Raw genomic sequence first — 13940 nt, 5'->3', positions numbered from 1 at the left:
AATCACATATCTCGATCAAGGATCATCTTATTCTTTTCCAACCATGTCTGTTGAATAGAATCCATATCGTCGGTCACGGGGGTGACCATGATCTTGGCCTCTTCGCTGAGTAGGGCAAGCTCCAATTCCTTCTGCTTGTTGTGGGCATTAATCTCTTCAAGAGTGAGCTTCTTGTGTTGTATGTCGTAGTAGTTCTTCACGACCTCCTCTTTTTCCCGACGCTTCCTCTCGTCCCTCTTCTCACTTGAGACCTCCTTGTCAGCAAAGAGTGTCTTGATCGTCTCCATGCCCGCTTGTGAGGAGGCATCGCTCTTGGCCTCCGCCTTGAAGATTGTTCCTCCTCTCGGCCTCTTTGATGCACTGTCCTCACTTGTGTAAGCACCATCGACATCGATGACATTGGATGCCCGGGTTTTGCGTTGGTGTCATAGGACACATAGAGCTAGTGCCACTTGGGACAATCTTTGACCGCCGTCCAACAGTAGACCATATTTATATTTTTTGTTGCCTCACTAGGGATAAAGTGAATTCATGTGTTATAATTATCTTGTGATAGCTTGATAATCTTGTTTGGTCAAGGTAACATATTTGTGATCCAAACATTATGTCAAATTACTTAAGGCTATACTCTGTTGATTCTTAATTCAAGATTGCTTGGAGTTTTCCCTTTCTTGAGGAGTATAAGAGAGATGTATTGCATCAACTCTATGTTAGGACGTGATGCCCATATGAATGCTTATTAAACACATGTTGAAGTTCCACCAATATTATGTATTTGATGAATTATTTGTGTCCACTACAGCGTAAAAAGAGAGCAAACAAGTGAACCCATGAACTCCGGTCCATTTTAAACCATAAGAAACACCTCCAACACAATTATCACAGTTTATATTTTCTGCAATTTATTAATCTGAAATACAAAATACTTTCTTCACTTGCAAACAAATAGAAAACCCTAAAACAACTATCCTTTCATTGCTTTTATCTTTCTTGCCTAGTTTACTTGCTTTACTTTACTTTATATTTATATTTCATATTACTAATACAAAACCTTGTGCTTGACAACCACATGGTGGAGTTGGGGATACAAGACAAAAAACTTCACTTTGCAGGTTGCTAGAAGAGGAGAAGAAGAATCAACCTCTAGCCAATTCCCCAAGAGTTTGATATAAACCCTCGAGTCACTCGTGTGGGGGACAAGACGCTTTCTACAACATTCTGCACTTGGAGTCCCAACGAGTTGGTACACACGGAGTTGTTGCTATCACGCGTTGAACTTCGTGCATTGCTTTTGTATCAACTGCCACCTTTTTATGAGAGAGGCCTCACTCTGTTCACTCACAAAATGGTGATCACCCAAGTGCTTCTGCTCGTGGAAGTAGTTGTAAATATTCATCCAAAATGTGCCACCATTTTGTTGGGCACCACAAATTGGATCTTTCCAATTTCCATCCACGCATCACAAAGGCACATGTCCTTGAACAATGACGTGCCCTTGATGTCGACCGAGGCTTTTGGGTGTCAACTTGAGTGTCACGTTTGGTCTCGGTGTCGTCCCCTTCATTTATCATGCCTCCATGGCCTCGTCCCCATCGAAGAACATGAACAAGCCTCAGCTCGTAGCTAGGACGTTGGCCAGCACCTGATCGTTGACCAGAAGCGCCGCTTGGGCTTCCATAGTATCAGCGTTTGCGTGGACCTGAACTTGGGCAGCGAGTGCCAAGGCGTCAGCCCTTTCTTAGGAAGCAGCGGCAGCATCAAGATTGGTCTTCACGTTTCCTATGCGACCATCTCGGTTCCTCGACTCTCCACCTTCTTCTCCGGCGTGAGCTCCTTCTTCGGCTTAACCAAACCAGGTGCATCGGCCTTTTTTAAGCGACAGCGGCCACGAGCTGCAGCTAGATCAACGACAGCCATCTCCGGCTACGATGGTGGGATATGTGGGTACGGTAGTGGGAGTTGTGGCCTCGGTGACATAAGTGGTGTCCAGCATGGTCTCGGGCAAGGTGGGGGCACCATGATTTCCATGGATCGAACTAGGTCAAGGGTGGATGCTGGAAAAGACTAGGGAGGGGGAAGTGTGGTTGGCAGGAGGGCACGGGGAGGACAAATACTCATGCGACACAGACCCATAGTCTGGCGGTATATCACCTTTCGATCGCCCGTAGGCTGCTTTCGCTCCCTCTCCCTCACCTCAGAATGATCGGGACAAGACAAAACAGGCAAGGAAGCGGAGAAGGCGGGGAAGATCAGTGAAATATATAAACTTCAGGTGATTTTATGTAAAAATTACATTTGTCAGAATAACGCTGCCATTGCCAGACAGTGCTAGGCAGGTCCCACGCTGCCACGGCGCCATACTACATAGTTTACTGTTCGGGATGGTACATGAACCTGCGCGGGATGCGTTTTACTCCACGGAAAATGCCCTGTCAAGACGATTTCCGATCTGTCTTCACCTAGACAGCCAAACATGGCATCTCTCACTTCGCTACACGTGCGCACAGCAATTCGGGACCAGCGGAGAAGAGTACAGAGCGCAGCCCGCCCCACCTTCTGTTTAAAGTCCGCCAGATGAGTTGATGGGTACAAAATCAAGCATCATGGATTCGATGGTTTTCCTCTTTTCAAACCAGTATGCTTCATCGGTCTCCAACAGTTTGTTCAAGTACAAGAATTGGCTCAAGTGGCCTGTATGACATACTTATATTTTTGGCTCAAGCTGTCCATACGAGTTGCTACATCTGTGATCAATATGAAGTGTGAAAGAATGAATTATATAGCCCACGGCCAAACCAAGAGCATTACTTTACAAAAAGAGAGGGAAGGGGAAGAAAAAAAAAAAGTGGCCAGGTTAGCACCACGCCAGACCAAGAAAGCTTAATGGCCTATTTGGAACGCAGGAATCTCACAGGAAACTGTGAAACTCCCGTAGGAACAGAGTGTGCCAAACCGTTGTTCCAAACTGGGCCACGTATTGAGCTACAATCAGGAAGCAAGGCCTAAAAATCTGTGAGAGGCAGGGAGTTGGAATGCCATAAGCCTATGGCAACTTCACGTTGGCCAACTCGTCCAGAGACGATTTCACAGTTTCTTCCGCTGCGAAGTCCTGTAAAATTCGAGCACACCGGTCAGTGAACCTTGCATAAAAGGTGTAGCATGTGCGACAATACACAGGTATAACAGAAAGAAACAATATTATGTGCTTGGTTCAGGGATGAAATGGCATGAATGAAAGAAATGTTATAGCAGTATAGCATGGTTGAGTACCTGCAGGCGCTGCATCAAGTACATCAAGAACAAATGCACAAACACCTGGTACATGTATACACAGGTTTGGTTAGAGGTCAAACTTAACAAGATTTAAAATATAAAAAAAATAGGATAAAAAGTTATGTAGTTCTTGCCAGATAAAACAGAAGGCTGACTCGGGCAACAGGATGCCGCCACAGAAATCTAGTCGCCCTCACAGCTCCTGAATCTAAAAACTTCGCAGCCTTTTGCAACTAGAACACCGAAAATGCCAAGAAGGTAAGATAAATATTAGTCTTCTCTCACTATTTATCAGGGCAGGCACGTCATATTTCCATTGGACATATATACCTGATGATTTGCTGTTGCCATGTGTCGATGATGTAGAGGAAGAGGCCTGAAATATACAAAGCTATTTGTCTAAAACTGTACTAGAACTTGCAAATAGAGGAACACAGCCAAAACTTTGGAAATCTCAAGTGCAATTTGCAACACAAGCCTAGCATCCAAAAACTATGACATGCTTATAAACAAAATTTCCTTGCATGTTCAATAAGAAAAAAGAAAAAAAAAAGGTCAACATACTCTAGCACATTGATATCAGTATCTTCTTCCCATGATGACGCTGATCTGCGAGAAACCCTACTCCTTTCTGCTTCTACCTATCAAATGGAACACATTGATAACAGAATGGCAGTAAGATAAGAATATTCCACAGGAGAACGATCATAGCTGAACTAATATAGGAGGAAGAGAAACTAGGAACCTGCACTTCATGAAATTGCTTCAACGATTTCTCTAGTTGGAACTCTAATGCACCTTTTTCACTGGCCATGGATTCTAATTGTGTTTGCTTATGGTACTGGAAGAAAGTATGCATACGAAACAAATTAGCTCTCGTTAACCAATATGCAATGATACAAAAGAAAATTGGTTATGCTTCATCACATACCAGTAAATCAGTAAGCTCACGGTATCTCTTCTCAAGCTCAACATGCTCCTAAGAACAAGAATAAACGTAACCTGTAAGTATGATCAGGTAACAAGGTGGGTGTAGTATATATCACTCAGTTTTAACAAAAAAAAAGTGATTTGGTTAGGATTAAGAACCTGTCTAGAATAATGCTCCGCATCTCTTCTCATTCCAGCCATTTCAACTCTCATCTTCTGCAACTCAGCCTACATCATAAAATTAAAGATGTTGAGGAAATAATGGTGTGAAACAAAGCATTTTGATTTCTATAATGAAAACAACTCGATTTGAAATATTGTAATTATGCGATACCTGATCATCATAGTACCATTTTTACTATCTAAAGTCCCTAGTTATTACTTGACAATTAATTCTTTGATATCTTGTGAATTAAATGGTACCTCCAAGGAAGATATCTTGCTTTCTGCCTCTCTTTGGCTTTGGCGTGCTTTCTCAACTTCCTCCTGCCATGCCTGTATCTGCTTTCCAAAAGCATGGCAGCAAGAGAAAGAAAACAAAAATTATTACATTTCAGGATAACGCAAAGTACGGTAAGTTTCTATTATTTCCAAGGCGAAAGTAAATACAGATAGGCATTTGTAGAGAAGGTCATATATAGTTTCGCAATACATGAATTTCAAAGACATGGAGTACACTAAAGTACAACTCAATATTAATCCCAGAAAGAACTGGCATGATTTGGTTTATCCTGAAGAACCCCCACTTATAATTTTGCCACCATTTGGAATCAATTCAGCACCTGTTTTTTATAATGTATTGTGGCCAGTGTTATCTGGGCATTCTTGGATCCTGTCAAGGGACAGGGACTAGCTCCAGACCCATCTGGCAATTCTTTGTCCAGTTGTGTACTTTTTTTCCCCATGGAGAACAATTTCATCCGGTTAGTTTAGCCTTCGTGTGTTGGGCTATTTAAATAGTGCAGAAACCATGCTTCCTTTGATTAAAAAACATTTTTCCCATGTTGAGAGTATTCTCTACATCTAGCATGTTCATAGATTTACTGCAGCCATCACTTCAGGCTGCGATGAAAACTAGCTGAAGCAGAGCAGCTAATGTAGAAGGCTATTTGTGATCCTTTCCTTCAACAACCGCCTGTTGGGGCTCCGTTGTGCCCTACCTCCCTACACCTGGTGATAGATATGGAGGTCATCATGTTGCAAGATTTTGACATGTAGATTGGGACTCAGATCGTGATCACACTGCGGGTTCCTGATAGGTGTCAACCCGTTTTCCCTCTCTTTGCTGTCAACTGTTATCAAAGTAATGGAAAATGGGATGGTCCTGTTTAGAAAAAAAATAACCTGAAGAACTTGATTAGCTTCTTCAGAAGGCTTTTTCTGAGCACGGCGACTACGGGCTTCCATCTCCTGTAGTTCTTGGTGGAGCGATGCACATTCAACCTGAGACAACAAGGGTATCAATAGTAAATAGCAGAAACTAAGACGTTAAGATATGGCACATAGCGTGGAAAGGGATTTACCTCAAGCACAGCTACTTTGTGCTCAAATTCCATTGCTCTTGATGAGCTTTGGTCAGCAGCTCTCTACATGCCAACAGAAAAGTCAAAGTCAAACTAAATTGCTAGTGTTTATTTAGGGACAGAATAAAGGGAAATCTACTTTGGCTCATAGGTGTAGATGCACTCACTAGTCACTATTCAAAATCATATTTCAAAATGTTTAAAAATTCTGAAAAAAATATCAGGGTGTACATCCAGACATTCTATGTCCGCGCACGAAGTTTCATAGAAAAATATTATTTTTTGTGGCCAGTGTAAAAAACAATTTCTGACGCTCGAAAATAGCTTTTAACGAGACATTTTTGTCTTTTTACATAGTGCACGCAAAATGTTTTTTCGTGCCAAACTTTTGTGAGCTAACATAGAATGTGAGAATGCACACTCAGGATTTTATTTCGATTTTTTTAACATTTTGAAATAAATTTAAAATACATTTTTTCTAATACGTGCATCTAGACCTATGAGCCGAAACACCATGTCCCAGAATAAAGACACATGATAGCTTAGTAGTAGCAACGATTGTGTTGGAATAAGAGATCAATCAGCCAAAACGTGACATCCATATAATCTGAACTAAGTGACACTGTTAAAGGTACAAGGTTTGGATCAATCTGAAAGAAAAAGGATATGAGTTGAACAGTTTAACATGAGAGCTCATTAAATGGATGGAAACATATTATATATCACAATATTGAATTAAGTACAGCCCCTGAGACATAAAGTTACCTAATGTCCTAACCGGATTACTGTTTCTTATAGTACACATGCTGGCCTTGTGTTACGGACGAACCTCTACAATCTAAATAGGTATGTTTGCACCTAGTCACAGTGCTAGAACTCTAAATGTTTAATTAACTCGTGTTGGGAGTTGAGTGTGAAACTTGTTATGAGAACAACATCACATGCTGTCCTTGTGTCCTCTACAATCTAAATAGGTATGTTTCCACCTAGTCAAAGTGCTAGAACTCTAAATGTTTAATTTGGGAGTTAGTGTGAAACTTGTTATAAAGACAAATTTCCAAATGTATCCTCCGAAGAGCAAACCAAAATAGGCCGATAAACAGATGAACACGACTAACAGGATAGCGTATCTGCGCCGTATGCCAAAACATTTGATCTTACAGGAGTAAACATAACAAGTCATTTGTTCTTCTGACTGTAGTAGACTAATAGTTGTAGTTGCTGGAAAACAGAAGGGCCAGGCTGTGATAAATGGCCCTTGCACTGTGTATGATATTGCAAGAGAGGTCAATGTGAAACATGTACTGAGCACCAACACACAGTTTCCTGGCAGCGTTCAAAAAATTGGCAGATAACTTTGGCATACTGCAATACGCTCTTCTTTGGCATACTCGCATAATAGACCATGCTGATGCTTGATATTTATACCTTTGTAAAATTACCTGGATTCTAGCAAGAGCATTTGATGCCTCAACCGCCCGATGCTCCAATTCCACTTCTCTGTCAACGGCTGCCTGCGATGTAATAGAAAATATTAAAATTTCACAACACAAGAAACTATGACAAAGACAAAGCAATAAAAGATATGTACTTTAACAAATTACCATCTTTGTAGCATTATGTGCAATACGCTCCTCTTCAGCCCTCCGCTCTACAGTAGAAAGTTCCTCTCGTAAAGCCTAAAATGTAAATGGTACATATGGATGTTAGATAACTACATGAACACATGAGGCCTATTCTTCCCCAGAAAGCCTATTTTATTAACCTGGATGATCCTGGTTTCAGTAAGCTCACGGTTTCTCTTAAGGCCATCCATATCTTCCTAGAATCAGCAGACAAGAAAATCAAGTTATTACCTATCTGATGGCATCAAAGAATCAATTGTGTTACAGAAGCTAAAAAAACATAATAAAAAGTGCTAACAGTCTACAGTCATACTGTTCAAGATCTATATCCAAAAGAGAACAAATTAAACACACAGGTACTATTCCCTTAGACCAAGTACTAGACTTCCATTGATATTCAAGTCTGGCAAAAATCCAGTTCAAGAGAGCACATGAAACTCCAGGTTCATAACTGCTCGTTTCCGACAACACACAGCTCGAGCTCATAATTTGAGGAGGTAAAACTTGAAGACCGTTAATTACAACTATGGACTCACAGTACTAGAGATTGTAAGAGTCTCTCCATATGTCGAAAAACAGTCAACATGCATATAAACTGAAGATGAGCAACTCCACTCCCGGAACCAGAATAAACTAGGAGCCGGATTTTCAACAACACCACTAAGTTTTTATTCTAAGATGCACAGCTAGAATTTTTTTAAGAGCTGCAAGAATTGATATTAACAAAGTAAGAGAATCCAAAAATGACATGAACATCTTGAGCTCTTGGAATGCATGCAAAAAATCGACAAGTCTCCTACTCCAACTCCAAAATATGTCTACTTGAGACTATCTGCATACAGCTACAAAAAAACAGCACATGCACCTGTACAATATTTCAAATGGAAGGAAAAGACACATATTACAATGCAATATAATTAGATGATGACAAAAACAAACAAAAACATGTGGGTAGCAAATCCCTGAAAGAATGACCATTGCGTTAGCATATTTCAAACAACTATAATGATTGAGGACAGCACTGAAGTGCCTATGGAGTTCATACAAGCATACTAAAGAAACTATACAGGATACTTGGCACAATGTATGGCTTCTTTTGGTAATGCTAGTGTTATAGAAAGATATAAAGAACTTAAGAGAACATGAAAGATGAAACCTGTAAAGATGCAAGCATTTCTTCTGAAGCTGCTGCCTTTTTCTTCCAAGAGTCCAATGATTTTGCTAGAGATTCAATCTCAGTGTTTTTTGCAGTCAAAGCATCAACCATGTTAGATTCAACTCGCGAACCTTGTACTCTGGACACTGATAGTTCTTGCTGTAGTTGCTTTATATGAGCTTCATGTGAGCTGCATTTCTCCCTCTGTTATGTGTTATATAGCATCAATATCTACTTCAGAAAACCATTCTACAATGTATAGGCTTAAGGTATGCGGGAAAAAATGCAATGAGAAGAATTTTGGTAAGATAATCTGACCTCCTGGACAAGAAGTTCCTCCAGCTGTGCATTCTCAGATTTATATTCTTGGAGACGGGATGAAAGTCCAGCGCAGACCTGTTTAATAACTAAAAGGTAAATAAATGGCTGAACATATGGACCTAATCACAACAAAATGTAACGTGGCAGGTTACTAAGCTCGTACTAATCCTTACCCGAGCTAATCTAGCTTCTTTTGATTGGCCAGATTTTGCAGCGCTCTTTAGTAATCCCTGAGCCTGCCAAAGACCAACAAGACAACATGTAAGCAGGGAACACATTCAGCATATCTTGGTCATTACGAGTGCAATTTGCTACAGCTTACCTCCTCAAGTTGATCTTGATCTTTCAGAGGAACTGAATCAGATTTATGTTCTTGTTGAGTTTCTGTGGTCTCTGGCGAATCTGCCAAATCATCTTTCTTCATATCTTGGGATTTGCCAGAACCTTGTGTATCAGGTAACTCAGAGATATTTCTCTCCTGGATAATAGCCACAGCCGTGTCTTTATCCTCCAAACTGACTGCTAGACCAATCTCAGTAGACTGGTTACTGCTGCTCGGCTCATTTTTTTCATCTGAAACTGAAGGAACTGAGCTTTCAGAAGCACTCTCCAGACGTCCAGAATCTGTAACACCATCCGTAACAGAACCTGTATCCTCAGGTTTCTTCTCCACTGACTGGACTTCAACAGCCTTATTAACAACATCCACTCCTCTATCATTTTTAAGGTCAACAGAAGCGTGCTCTCCTTTGTCTGATGCACCCTCATCGTTCGCTCCCTTAACATCAACTGAAGTGACTTCAGGTTCATTGGAAGTAGCAGTAGCAGTAGCGTCAACATTTGATGAATCCGCACGCGCGGAAGGTTTGATCTTCTCAATCTTGATCCTCTCCCGTGGCGGTTGCCTGCTCTTCCTTTCCTTCTGGGCCCCTGTCTTGTTGCCGGCATCCCCAGCAGCGAGCTTCAGTGGACCCTGCAATTCAAATTTACAGCAAACTTTGAACATCGGGTATCAGGCACGCACGCAGTCTACAAAGGCATGAAATGTGGTCAGGGAAGCCAATAGTTGCAACCTTCTCCCTCGGCTTTCCCCTCTTCCCTTGCCCTTCTTGGCCACTCGATCCTTCACCAAGCAAACATTACGGATTTCTAATTAGCCCATTCTCTGAGCAGCAAAATGTGCATCGGAGCCATATTTACCTGAAGACTGGGAGCCAGGCTGCTCATCGGACAGCTCAGTAGCCACGCTTTTCGCCCTCCGGTCGACGACTTCGAGCAAGTCTGTTTACAGAGAGCAGGCAACTCTTAGCAGCATTACATTAGCAGCAACACATAGCGTATTCAAGTAGGCAATGAGCTGCCCGCGACACCAAAAGCGGTCCGAACAAAGAACTGTATCAAGACTAGCTGGCCAGATTTTGCAACTGACATCATAATCCAGCAGAGTAACCGGCGCAGATACAGTAGGGAGAAACCCCAGATCTTAGCCGGGAGGAGGGGTGGATCTTGGCGGCAAATCGGAAGGTGGGGTGGGGAAGGGAGAGGGAGAGGGAGGTCTGGCGGGTACCTTCGGCGACCTTGAGCCAGGAGGCCATGGCGGGAGCCGTGTGATCACCGCACCGGCGAGAGGAGGGTGGCTGGCTGGCGACGGCGAGCTAGAGAGATGAACTGACTGGTGAGATTTCCGGCCGCGGCAGTGGGGTTCTCTTCTCTCGCGGGAGGGTTGGTGCTGGCGGGGATCCGACCGACCGACCGGTTGGTTTGCTTGGTGAGAGAGATCAAGGCGTGGAATTTCAACGATGGTAAATCTTGTCTGTCATTCCTTCCAGCAAGCCCGTCTAGCTCAGTTGGTAGAGCGCAAGGCTCTTAACCTTGTGGTCGTGGGTTCGAGCCCCACGGTGGGCGAATTGTTTTTAGATTTTTTCCTTTGGACATCCTTGGGAGTATGGTGAAACTCGGATAATGTTGCACTTTACTTACTCAGTTCACTATTGATCTTTCATACTCCTTTCGTCCCAAATTTTTTCACATGGACTAGATACAGGCTAAAAAAATAGGTGGGTGAATGGGTTTTTCTTTTTCCATGACATCCTTGGAGTATGGTGAAACTTGGATGATGTTGCACATCGGCTCGGTTCACTGTTGATCTTTATACTTCTTCCGTCCCAAAATATTTTCACATGAACTAGATGCAGGCTAAGAAATAAGTGACAAATAAAAAGGAAGTGATGGCCAGAGTATTGATCTTTTAGAAATCTCAATTTCAGTGTGGGCGAATGGATTTTTCTTTTTTCCATTTGGACATCCTTGGGAGTATGGTCAAACTTGGATGATGTTGTACTTACTCCCTCAGTTCACTATGGATCTTTTATACTCCTTCTGTCGCAAAATATTTTCACATGGACTAGATACATATTAAGAAGTAAGTGAAGATAAAAAAGGTAGTGAGTGCCGACTATATTGATATATTAGATATTTCCATGTGAACTGAAATAAGTGAACTGTTACAATCGATACTCAGACCACTTTTTAAAAATCTCTGCAGTTTGCACTAACGGCACAAAAAATAGCATTTCAGTGCAATTCATATGAACATAGTACATTTCGTGAATGGGGAGCAAATAGAGATGGTAGTGCTACGAATTTATTCCAAAACACGAGGAATTCAACAACAAAAATGCACATTACAAAATCGTTGTTCCATCCATCACAAGAAAATGCACACTGGGCCACCAAAGGAACTGATTTAGCACACCTGTGTTTATCCAAATTGCCCTGCTGCCGCACTGAACAGCAAGGGACTTATGTGTCAACGTCAAAGGTTACCACAGTTTTGGCTCTGATGACACATATTCATCATCAAAGTGCACAGAAAACAGGCTAGAAACGCTAGTTATATTCGTGGAAATTATTATGCAACTAAGCACAAATGTGTGCAACAAAATTTCCTGGAGTAGTAGCATCCTATGTATCAAGTTTTTCTATACGCAGCAATGAATGAAAGAATTGGATGAATCGTTCTCCTGTTTGGCGGTCGCCAGAAACGCTAGCACTGCATGATTTATTCTGTCCGCTCTACTTCTACCTACTCTTTGGCATGAATGTACACCTTGTTGAGGTCGGCTCATTTCCTGCTCTGCTGCTCCTTGTATCTGCTAGTGCTACACCTTGTGGAGGTCGGCTCATTGCCTGCTCTGCTACACCTAGTTGGGGCCTGCAATAATAAAACAGCAAGTTAGAGACAATCTCAATTCTCACATCTGACAAAAATTAAAAACCAGAGAATGTTGCAATCCCTGGTGCATTGTGAACTCTAGAAACAAAATGTACTGTGGTCGAGTATTGTGGTGTTGGAACGTACAATAAGATCTGAACCGAGGAACACCTGATGATTGTCAAAACACACTGGCCTGTGACTATGATCGAGACATGAGTACCAAGAAAGTGTATTGAGTCCGAAGACCGTGCCTGATTGAGCAGCAGGCGAGCGTGCAAGCGGGTAGCGGAACCTTTGGCGGCGCGCCCTCTAGCCCAACGGCGGCGCGTGCGGCTACAGATATCGGCGGCCGAGGGGAGCGTGCAGCGCAGCTACAGGGCTTCTGATGGCGGCGTCGCCGAGCTCGAGGCGACTGCGCAGTGCGCAGCGCAGCCAGCGGTGGCGGACAGGACTAGGCCTACAGCGTGGCGCGCGGCCGTTGGAGATCGACCACAGGAGTAATCCAGCAGCGGCGCACGGCGGCGAGCGAGCAGGAATTGGGCTGCGGCACGGCGCAACAATCGGTCTCCGTCTGCCCTCCAAAACTTGGCTCCACGACCGGAGCGCGACATCTACTCTGACCTCCCTACTCCCGAAGCTTCCCCTTTGTCAGGATCGCCTGCTGAAGCCCGTCGTGGAACAGACACTTCTTCAGTTAACAGACGGCGTCTGACTGTAATCTTTTTGAACCTGGTTTTCCCGCGCTAATCGCGTTTAGCGTTGTAATAATCTAAACCTGACTCTAAGTGTGGTCCTGCTCTAAGTTATAAAGGGCAGGAGTGGGTGAATGGGAGGCACACTATGAAAAAACCCTAAACTTGCGTACCCATTTTGCCTCTCCTCTTCCTCATGGCAGCGCCGCCGGAGCGCCTGTCTTCCTCCTTCCGTTCGTCGAAACCTTAACCACTCGCTCGGATCCTGACAAGGTGGTATCAGAGCAGACAGCACTCGGACCCCAAGCCGCACCGGCGGCGTTTTACCCTCCCTCCCATCCCAACTCGCTTCCTCCGGCGAAGCCTACCTCCCTCCCTCGTCTACCACCCACCTACCCACTCACCGTACCATGGCAGGCAGGCCTAGATCCAGGACCTCGTCTCGATCTCGTCACTCGTCAAGGGATCACAGCAACGAGGATGCTCCAATCCTCGGATCGGCATCGACAACAGATGCCGAGCTCGCCGCGCTCAGAGCTCAGCAACGCCAGGAGCGGGACGCGCGATCTGTGGGACGGCGCCTCCGCAACTACCAGGCAGAATCCACGGCTTCCATCAACATGCTCACGAACCAGATGGGTAGCATGGTGGCGCTGATGGAGCGGATGCAGACAAGCATCGACAAGCTTACTACGCCAGAAGGTACTTCCCAACTCGATACTGGCCAAGTTACTACCTTTGTGACTCCTCCTCCGCGTACAAGCTCGAACCTTTCACCTATCCCGGAGGTTTCTACACCACAGGACACACCACCTACACAAAATCCACCTCCTTTCCCACCCACCCTCGGATGACTAACGCCCGCCCAACTGCCACTACCACCAAGCACGCAGGATGCTCGACAAAAAGCCGTGAGCACGGAGAGCGAGTCCATCGTGTCCACCACCATGGCATCGTCCTCGCGGCAGATCCAAACTCAACGCACAAACCCCACTACCCAACCCCATTACTACCAGCCTATGCCTACCACCCAAAACCCCACACCACCACCACACCCCACCGCCACCCAGAACAACCACCATGCCAGTCCACGGTACCACAGCCACCACTTAGCCAGCCACTACACCAAACCATGCCATACACCCACAACCATTCTCCAAACCAATCCTTTCCACAAACCCGATTTCAGCCACAGCATACAAA

The 13940-nt window shown here is 44.0% G+C and overlaps 1 protein-coding gene, 1 long non-coding RNA gene and 1 other non-coding gene across 3 annotated transcripts; 2 read left to right on the top strand and 1 right to left on the bottom strand.

Annotated features, from left to right (window-relative positions):
- Positions 1-2669: 2669 nt before the first annotated feature.
- Positions 2670-10626, bottom strand: LOC127343817 (golgin-84). The gene is made up of 21 exons (XM_051370015.2): positions 10396-10626; positions 10029-10109; positions 9902-9951; positions 9151-9801; positions 9002-9064; positions 8826-8903; positions 8508-8711; positions 7492-7548; positions 7331-7405; positions 7169-7240; positions 5727-5789; positions 5548-5646; positions 4627-4704; positions 4363-4431; positions 4205-4252; positions 4019-4114; positions 3838-3914; positions 3604-3649; positions 3411-3506; positions 3271-3318; positions 2670-3109 (listed from the first exon to the last, which is right to left on the bottom strand). Exons 1-21 carry the CDS (start codon positions 10421-10423, stop codon positions 3044-3046), a joined length of 2145 nt encoding a protein of 714 aa, XP_051225975.1. The 5' UTR covers positions 10424-10626; the 3' UTR covers positions 2670-3043.
- On the top strand, positions 3206-3472 carry LOC139838556 (uncharacterized). The gene is made up of 2 exons (XR_011755862.1): positions 3206-3318; positions 3411-3472. It is a non-coding gene; the product is annotated as an uncharacterized lncRNA (long non-coding RNA).
- A 34-nt stretch (positions 10627-10660) lies between the features above and the next one.
- On the top strand, positions 10661-10733 carry TRNAK-CUU (transfer RNA lysine (anticodon CUU)). Its single transcript has one exon. It is a non-coding gene; the product is annotated as a tRNA-Lys (tRNA).
- The last annotated feature ends 3207 nt before the right edge of the window (positions 10734-13940 follow it).

Source organism: Lolium perenne, chromosome 3 (assembly GCF_019359855.2).
Source record: "Lolium perenne isolate Kyuss_39 chromosome 3, Kyuss_2.0, whole genome shotgun sequence".
NCBI lineage: Eukaryota > Viridiplantae > Streptophyta > Magnoliopsida > Poales > Poaceae > Lolium > Lolium perenne.
The sequence above is the reverse complement of the archived record's forward strand: the minus strand, read 5'-3'. Positions and strand labels throughout refer to the sequence as shown.

Bases quoted from the DNA above. Each gene is read 5' to 3' on its own strand.
- LOC127343817 (XM_051370015.2), bottom strand. From the start codon at position 10,423: ATGGCCTCCTGGCTCAAGGTCGCCGAAG. The intron at 8,904-9,001 runs GTAAGGATTAGT...GTTATTAAACAG, and splicing joins AAGAAGCTAGATTAGCTCGG to GTCTGCGCTGGACTTTCATC. The intron at 3,319-3,410 runs CTGGCAAGAACT...GTATACATGTAC, and splicing joins GAGTCAGCCTTCTGTTTTAT to CAGGTGTTTGTGCATTTGTT.